The sequence below is a fragment of the Zootoca vivipara genome, chromosome 11, assembly GCF_963506605.1.
Source record: "Zootoca vivipara chromosome 11, rZooViv1.1, whole genome shotgun sequence".
In the NCBI taxonomy this organism is placed as follows: Eukaryota; Metazoa; Chordata; class Lepidosauria; order Squamata; family Lacertidae; genus Zootoca; species Zootoca vivipara.
In genome coordinates, this window is record NC_083286.1 from 10694164 (window position 1) to 10703384 (window position 9221).

A 9221-nucleotide genomic window follows, 5' to 3' on the forward strand; every position below is an offset into this window, starting at 1 on the left:
TCATCCTTACCATAAAAGGGACGTCCTATCAGATTTAAAATCCTGATTGCCTTCCAGCCTGGCCTGCAGTATCATAAATGCTGCTGTATCTAGAGATGAATTAATTAAATGCAGCAACATTTGTATCCATTAAATTCTGAGTGATCTAATCTCCTGTTATAGCAACCATTAATTTATATCAAGGAAAGCAAGGAAATGCAGCTTGGGGATGAGTGCTGAAATTACACTCTGCCCCTAGTGACATGAGGTGTTAAAGAATCAAGTCTCCTGCCTCACCACACACCCCCTGTGTATGTATAGCCCTTTCCCAAGTTCTGTTTCTTGGCCATGCTAGAGGGTATTGCAGTCTTGGCAGAACGAGACAAAATGCTGGAACTGGCTGATAGCTATTTCTGCTTCCAATAGTGCTCAGGTGTTGGGTACTGACAGGAATGAGGTTGTTGAGAAACAAATGAGAGAGAGAGAGCAGTGTACTCAGGGAACCCCAAAGTTTCCAAAATATATATACAGTGTGTGATCTTTTTTAACCCAGGGGAATAAAATCCATTCGATGGAGAATTGCAGCCATGGAACTCAAGCTTCCCTTGAGCTGTAGTTAGTGCAGAATGCTGCAGCATGACTGCTGACAGGAGCGAGGTCTTGTCAGCATATGAATCTGTGCTCAGCGATCAGCACTGGTTGCCAATTTGCTACTGGCCCAAGTTCAAGATGTTGTTATTAGCATCTTAAGCTCTTAACAACTTGGGACCAGTTTACCTAGGAGATAGTTTAGTGGGGAAGCATACCCTCCAACATTTCTGCCATGAAAACAAGGACATCCTATTTCATCAACATCATATTTATACCCTGTTCATCTGACTGAGTTGCCCCAGCCACTCTGGGCAGCTTCCAACATTTTTTTAAATGTTTTAACATTTATCCTATATGGTGCTGCCTTCAGATATCTTCTAAGTATAGTTACTTATTTCCTTGGCTTGGGGGTTGAATAACTCCATACTCTCCAACATTTCTCTGAGGAAAATAGGGACGTCCTCTTCAGTTTGCATTTCTTGGTGCAGAAAGTACTGATCTCATGTGTAAAGATTCTTTTCTATTCTGATTAATACTAGAAGCTACTAGAAGCTTCTCTGTGTGAGAGAAGCAGACAGAAGAGTTAATGATTGTTAGGGTTATACCTTCTGGGAAGCTGGTTTGAACTGCTTCTCTTATCTCTTTTTTGCAGTCATGCTGACTATAAATATAGGCCAGAATGAGCCTGGGTCTTTACTTTTCTCTTTCTATCCCTCTTCCTTCTGGTGTAGGGTTTCTGTTTCTGTATGCTATAGGTTTGATCTTGTTATAAGTTTATAAGTGCTGCAACTGAATTCTGTATGAACTGAGCCAATCCTGGCTGTATTGGATTCAGCTACATTTGCCTTCAGCACAAGTAAAAGCTCTGCTGAATCTGCTGAATTCTGCAACGTTTTAAAGATTTTTCCTCCACACGTATGACAGTCCTAAGGAAAAGGATCAAATAAGAAACCAGGATACCTTCTGTAAATCCGGGACTGTCCCTGGAAAATAGGGACGCTTGGATGGTCTGTGGGGCAGCCATGACTGATTCTGTTTTCGCTTATCCAGTTTTTATTTCAAAATATGCCCATTGTTAAAACTACCTGCTATAATTTAAGGTTTCATATATTCTATATGAATGTGTATGTGAAACATTAAAGACCACAGAAATACAATGTATTTTGAAATTACAGTGAAACTTTCTAATAGCCACTCCTGGGCATAGCAGTTTGGGGAGTTATAATGGGATGGATAATTCGTAAGTAGAGGTACCACTGTATAGATGTCCGTAGGCTTTGGCATAGGCTTTGGATATGTATCCTGAATGAACCAGCCTGATTGATTTCAATAGGGACAAATGTACGGTTGTGCACTTAAGCAGGAAGAACCAGCTGCACTAACCAGTAATACACGTAAAAATGATCTAGGGGGTCTTAGTAGACCACAAGCATAACATAAGTCAAAATGAGATGCAGCAGCAGCAGCAAAAAAACAAAACAAAAAACCTTTGATCTGGTCCTCCCCAGTAGTTCCACACCCTAAACTGGCCATGATTGGCCAGTTCAATTTTGAATGAAGGAGAGTCCTGACGCACCCTGCAGCCAGCCACAGCCAATGACAATGCCAGCCAGCCACACCTGTGGCTGCAGCCAGCCAGTCTCCAAAACAGCAAGTGGTCTGTGTGGAAGTCACATCTCAAAACAAAACAAAAGGCTCTTTTCGTCTGTTGCCATTGTGGTAAGCAATTGGTAAAGCTTGAGTATGTCTTCCTACAAGACATTCAAGAACCAGCGGTTTCTCGCTAAGAAGCAGAAGCACAACCGGCCCACCCCACAATGGATCCGCATGAAAACTGGCAATAAAATCAGGTACAACTCCAAAAGGAGACACTGGAGGAGGACCAAGCTGGGCCTGTAAAGAGAAGCAGTTCCAATCTTACTAGCATGCCTCTGTCAGGATGTTCTACACACGAGTAGAACCTTTGGCAGAGACACATGCCCAACTGGCATGTTCTCTCCCTCCTGGTAGATCATTCAGGAGCTTCATAAGCTTTCTCCAGCCCGAACATCACAGCGACTGATGCCTTCTGACATCAGCTCACTTCATGGATCCTCAGAGGTTGTGCATAACAGAGCTCAGTAGCACAGCATTTGGCTAATCTACTTGATTTACATATAAACACACACAGAGCACTGCAACATAGCTCCCTCTCTCTCTAGCATCAGACAACAAAGAGAAAGAACAAAGGACAATAGTCCCACTGCAGGAACACAGTAAGACAAACATCCTGTCTACGTCAGTTCCCATTCCTGTGGAATGTAAGCACATATACAGTCATGTGATAGACAACAACCCCATGACTGCACACGGGGAATGAATCTCCAACAGCTTCTTTATCTTGCAGCAAGCTCTCGGGCACCAGAATGGCCTCTTCCTACCAACCTGCCACATTTTCAGGGCTGGAATTACTGTATGTCTTGTGCTGTGCAGTTTCCACCCCTTGGGAAAATTTGATCCATGTGTTCATCATATCATATATGTCAGCATAAACCTAGAAGAAAAGATGGGCATTGATTCATCCTTTCTGAACATAATGACATATGGTTTCTCCCCCCCCCCCACACAAGCAAATGATAGGAACTCATATGGGATAGTGGTTAAGGGCAAGTTAGAAAGTCTTCAGTTGAACTCTCAAGATGGACATGAATCTCATGAGCAGGGATGAATGTGACATGTTTAGCAGCCTTGTGGTACAGAATCCAACTGCCGTGACCTGTATTGGAAGTATTACAGTCTCGAACCCCTGAGAATTTCCTCTGGTGGCGTAACAGGCACTTGGAATGAAAGAGCTGCAGAACTGAAGCCATCTGTCCTCATTTTAGCATTCCAAGGTCTAAGAAAGACGTAGCTAATTAGAATGCTTTACAACCTCAAAACAAAGGTGGAGGACAACCTAAATAAGCATGCTCTTGTATTATGTACAAGCTGGCTGAAGGTCAACAGTTTCCAGCTTTGTAGACCAAGAGAGGAGAATGCCATCGGTGTCGTGCCACAATTACACAAAAAAGTAACTGGCTGTTAGTCTGCTACTAGACATATTTCCCCAGTGATTGCAGTTTATGGCCATCCTCTGTTCCACCACCAAGTCTTGGAATAAATAAAATATTTATAAATTTCATAAATATTTATAGAAGCCTAAATAAGTAGCAGAAGTCTTTGGAATCTCTTTCCAGAGCAAAACAAGACTTTTAAAAGGGCTTGAATGTACGGCTGAAATTAGACCCTTCTATATTGTACTTAAAATGCTCAACAACCTTATATGGCTTGGAGATGTAACACCACCCCATTCTGCCTCACTGTGAATCCATGATGCATAGTTAGTGGAGATTTCCAGACTTTATTCCTTCCATTTGCTGCCTACAATTTTCTCCTGAGTATATTGCAAACAGATTCATTTAACCACAGAAATAGACATACAATAAGATTTCACCTCCTGAGAGCAACTGCTCCCTTTGTGGAATTATATCCCGTTTGAGAGTGCATGCACCAGTTGTTCTAACGTGACAATAAATTATGTGCTCTAGCAACTGGTGTTTTGCTGTGCTTGCAAAAGGCTGCTCTTCTAATTTGAATAGACAACTCCAATTCATTCGTCAGTTGAGCTGCTACATTCGCAATGGATAAACTCATAATGTTGGTACAGCAAGCAAAAATGGCACTATTATTTAATGCTCCTGTATTTATTTTTCTAGGCTTCCTGCTTCTGGCAATAAAAAAGATTTTGTAATTACTGATATGGGGATATATGGCCAAATGAGCTTATGCTGAGAAGAGACTTCACAATTGTCTCCCTTTTCTACTTGATGACCCCATCTCCGAAGTTTGTAAGTTATCTCCTGGGAATATTTGTGTACAAATTATGTAAAATTAAGTGTATCTGCTCATTGTAAACTTATCCTGTATCACTGGGGAATTTCAAGCAGCCCCTAGGAGAGGGGACTCTCTGCAATGTCTTACTTGCCGTCAATCAAATTTGAACCCCCGACGCTAAAGCCGCAGGTCGGGGTGAAAGGAGCAAGCCGCCACATGTAGCCGTCTGGCCAGTGAGACGGCAGCAAGCTTCGCCTCGAGGGGATGAAGCCCCGTGGGGGGGAGGGGAGAAACGGGGGGAGGCAAGGTGGGGAATTAATGGGAGGGAATATACACAAAGGAGAAAACAGGGAAAATAAAGGGAATAAAGGAAATAGATCACCGTAAACATCAAATCACTCTCTCTTTCGGCTCGCAGCAGACACGTTGCTGGTGTTCCGATGCACTGACCAAAAGATGAAGCTCTGAGTCATGTGCATGAGCATTTATAGGTCCCTTGATTGGTTTGGCTATCGTCCCATTGGCCTGATTCAACCCAGCATCAAGGGACCTACCAATAGGGTGTTGTGGCTATCCAATCGTACCCACCCAACAACACAGAGTTCTGTTGCCAGGTCGCACTGCAGCACGTGCCCTCTTTGAGGGAGGACACAATTACTCATTATGTCTGATCTCAGACCAATTATGGCTCATGTTATCTATGGTTTAGGGAAACAAGCCAACTTCAAACATGGATAGTTAGAGCAGGCATCAGCAACCTCTGGCCCATGGGCCGGATACAGCCCATGGAGGCCATTTATCCGGCCCACGGAGCTGCCCGTAAACCGAGCCACCTGCTCGGCAAGTACCCCATGCACTGCAGTAGCAGCACGGTGCGGGGACTCGCCAAGCGGTGCTGGAAACTGCATCTACGCAGCTGCAGAAGCGATTTCTGGTGCTGCAGACATTTTGGAAATGGGCAGTCAGCACCGGAAATCACTTCTGCGCAGCCGCGGACATGTGCAGAAGCGATTTCTGGTGCTGTGCTGCCCATTTCCAAAATTTCCTCAGTTCCAGAAATCACTTCTGCGCAGCCGCAGACAGGCGCAGAAGCTATTTCTGGTGTTTGGGACATGGGCAGCGTGGCACCGGAAATCGCTTCTGCACTATGTCTGGCCCACGGACAATAGTCCATGGGAATCCTCTGGCCCACAGGCAGAAAACGTTGCTGACGCCTGAATTAGAGGCTAATCTGTGGTCTTCCAGATGTTATTGGACACCAGCTTCCATCAGCTCCACCCAGCATCATCAGTGTGATGGGAATTATTGTCCCAACATCTAATCGGCCACATGCTTTATCACGCGGTTCCCATTTCCATCCAAGTTATTATTTGGTAATATCATATTTAAGGGGGCACATCGCAAGACCTAACAAAGAACTAAAGTTCAGCATGTGGGATCCTGAAAAGAAGTATTTCAGTTTGCAGTTGTGTTCCCCAAATTTGAAGAATAAGACAATGTACTGAGAAGTGTGTGTTTTCAAAAACGATAATATTTTGCTATGCCTGAATGGGAGAAAAAGATGGTGTTCCAGGCATGAGATCTTCAGACATGGACTTTTCCCCCTCAACACACAAGACTAAAAGAAACACACCCTATCCAGTTCTGCAGTCCCTGGCGACTGAGACAATGTACAGTTCTCAGATCTCTAAGCTCTGTCAAAGCACATGTGATAACTGATAGTTCAAAAGCCTCTTTCCTTAAGAAGAGATTTGGTGTCCTGGGGTTTGGGTTGGATAGTTCTATCTATTGCCTACAAATCAGAGTTCTTCATTATCCTTTAAAGGTGGGAGAGTATAGCAATGGCAAATCAGCAGATGCTTTAGTATACAGTGCATGCATCTCGCTCTGGTATCCTTTGACACGGATATAACTAAAGGAGAGAGAACACTATCAACGTGTCATGCCGTGATTTAGCAGTATGACTACCATTAATGTCAAGGCAAGTTGAACAGCTAATGAGCAGTTCTTTGAAAACATATCCTAGAGTGTCCTCAATAAAGCCGAGGGTATTGAGCCATCTGCCAGTGGTGCACATCAGGAAAGCCTATCTAAAGTACGGTATGCTTCGTGACTTGCTTTACTACAGAACATGTTTTTTTACAATGAAGTCTATAAAGATTACTGAAAGCACCAATACATGTTAGTTTCATTGTGTGTAAGTAAGTCTGGCAAGCATCCCAGTGCTCAGTGTAAAAAAATAATTCCACCAGAATAGATGTAAATTTAAGGTAGGAAGGTAAGTCAAAGGTCATCCAGTTTAGCCTTCCTACTAATGCAAGAAATTCACTACTGATGTTTAAGCCTGCTTAAGAATCTGTAACAAAGGACAATGTGGTCTCTTCCATTGCTGGAACAGCTTGTAGCATCAAGAAGTTCTTCCTAATGTTGACTTGAAATTTCTTTTCTTGTAATTTGAACCCACTGGTTTAGGTTCTACCTTTTGTTACAGCACTTCAGATATCTGGAATAGCTATCATATCACCTTTTAATCACATTTTCTTCAGGCTACATATATCTGGTTCCTTGGAACTATCTGTATAGGACTTGGCTTTCAAACCTCTTACTGTCTTCATCACTCTGCTCTGGGCATTTTCCATTTGTTCACATCCTTATGTTTGTTTGTCAGTATCCTTATAAAACTGTGGTAAAAAAGGTAAAAGGCAAAGGACCCCTGGATGGTTAAGTCCAGTCAAAGGCGACTATGGGGTTGTGGCGCTCATCTCGCTTTCAGGCTGAGCGAGCCAGTGTTTGTCTGCAGACAGCTTTCCAGGTCATGTGGCCAGCATGACTAAACTGCTTCTGTTACAACAGGACACCGTGACGGAAGCCAGAGTGCATGGAAATGCCTTTTACCTTTCCACCACAGCAGTACCTATTCAGGGCAGTCTCGAGCAGGTCGCGCACCCTGGTGCTGAGGGGCGGAGATCACTCCGGTGCCCCCGCCCTCGCAGGGTGCAGCATGGTTTCCGTGCAGCTTTGCCGCACAGCGCCCTGTCTACCGGCCCAGCGCCTTGGCGCACCACGCCACCGGGGGTCTACCTAGAGCCGGCCCTGTATTGATTTATCAAGTTGCCTGGGTGTGCTTTTGTACTGCTAAATTGGCAGAAGCTGGAAGAGAGTAGTGGAAGCTCAGCCCATTGCGAGGATCCGAACTGCCAATCTTCTGACCGGGAAGCCCAAGAGGCTCAGTGGTTTAGACCACACCTCCACCCGCATCCTGAATAAACAAGCACACAATTACTGATAGGTTCACCTGCCATTGTGAGGCTCAAAGCAATGAAGATGATGCCTCCCCAGCTGTTGCCATTGGCTGTGGGTTTCTTGTGATGTCACAAAAGCCCTTGGCAACTGAGTGGCTATCAAGGCAGGCCAAGGGGAAAGCCCCTTTCTATTTCTAGCAGGACACACCTGGCAATGGATGTGACATTCAGCACTGCCCAGGTTTCTTCCACTTGGAGGAGGCAAACTGGTGAATGGAAGGAGGCAATCCTCTGGCAGTGGGATGCTAGGGAGCATTAATAAGGTAAGTTTGCTTGCTTGAAGGCTGCTGCTATCTCTGATTAGAAGCTGGCAGACATCTCATGATGGAACTAACAGTGGCTTCTGGCACAATGGGACACCGTGACGGAAACCAGAGAACTTGACACCATTGAGGTCTGACTAAAACGTAATAGAATGATAACCTGCATCTTGCAATCTCGACACTGGATGTGAGGGACAGGGGCTATCGCGAAGTCCCTCCCCTCCTGAGTTCCAGCCCAGCCCAGAGCGCGGCTGAAAGCAGGGAAAGCTCCAGCTCAAGTGGGGAAACAGGAAGTGGGGTCCAAGGCTCTAGCAGGGTAGAGGAGCCATCGTCCCAGGTGGGACAGGAAGGAGGAAGAAAGGGGGGCAGACTCATCCCCCCAACTCCGGAATTGCGCAAAAAGCGTAGGGGAAAGAGGATGGGTCTCCCCAAGTTGTTATGCTGACGAAAAACGCGCCAAACGCCATTCGGAGGTACTGATTCAAGCTGAGAAGATGTGTCTCTGTAAATAGCTCCACCTTTAGCACTGTAAATACGCAGCACCAATAAAAAGATAAAATGCAGAGCGGTGTAGAGTCGTTACTCTGAAGTAGTCCCATCCGGCCTCTGTGACAGCAACCTCCGAATCTTTTTTTGGGCTACTTTGGAGTTGCTGGGATGAGCGCGCCAGAAGCGGAGAAATGGCGGCAGATCGCGGAGAAAGCCCAGCAGGACCTGCAGCAACTGGCGTTGCAGGCACAGGGGGAATTAAAGGCGGCTAAGCAAGAAACGGAGAAAGTCAAAGAGGACAGGCACAACCTTGCTGAACAGGTGAGAGCACTTCAGGAGAAAGAGCAGCAGTTAAGGGCGGTAGCGGTGGACCTCCAAAACAAGTTGGATGCAGAGAAAAACAAGGGAGGAGGGGGAGCCCAACTCCAAGTGCTGCCAGGAAGGAGAGCAGGGACCCTAGTAAGCAAGTTCAATGGAGACCCGAGGGAATATCATGGCTTTGAGACTGAGATCGTGTATGCTCTTGAGCTGCACCATGATGAGTTCCCTGATGATGCGCACAGAGTAGCGTTTATTGTGGAACACCTTACCGGGGCAGCCAGGAAGTGGCTTAGACCGTTAATCGCGACAAAAAATCCTTGCATGAAGAATGTCAAGCTATTTTTAGAGGCTTTAAAAACCATGTATGCGTCTGATAGCCATATGGACCAGACCAAAGAGGAACTGCATAATTTACGACAAAGAA

The 9221-nt window shown here is 45.3% G+C and overlaps 1 protein-coding gene across 1 annotated transcript; it reads left to right on the plus strand.

Moving 5' to 3' along the window:
* Positions 1 to 2313: 2313 nt before the first annotated feature.
* On the plus strand, positions 2314 to 2490 carry LOC118077000 (large ribosomal subunit protein eL39-like). The gene has a single exon (XM_035100263.2). It carries the CDS (start codon positions 2314 to 2316, stop codon positions 2467 to 2469), a length of 156 nt encoding a protein of 51 aa, XP_034956154.1. The 3' UTR covers positions 2470 to 2490.
* Positions 2491 to 9221: the final 6731 nt, after the last annotated feature.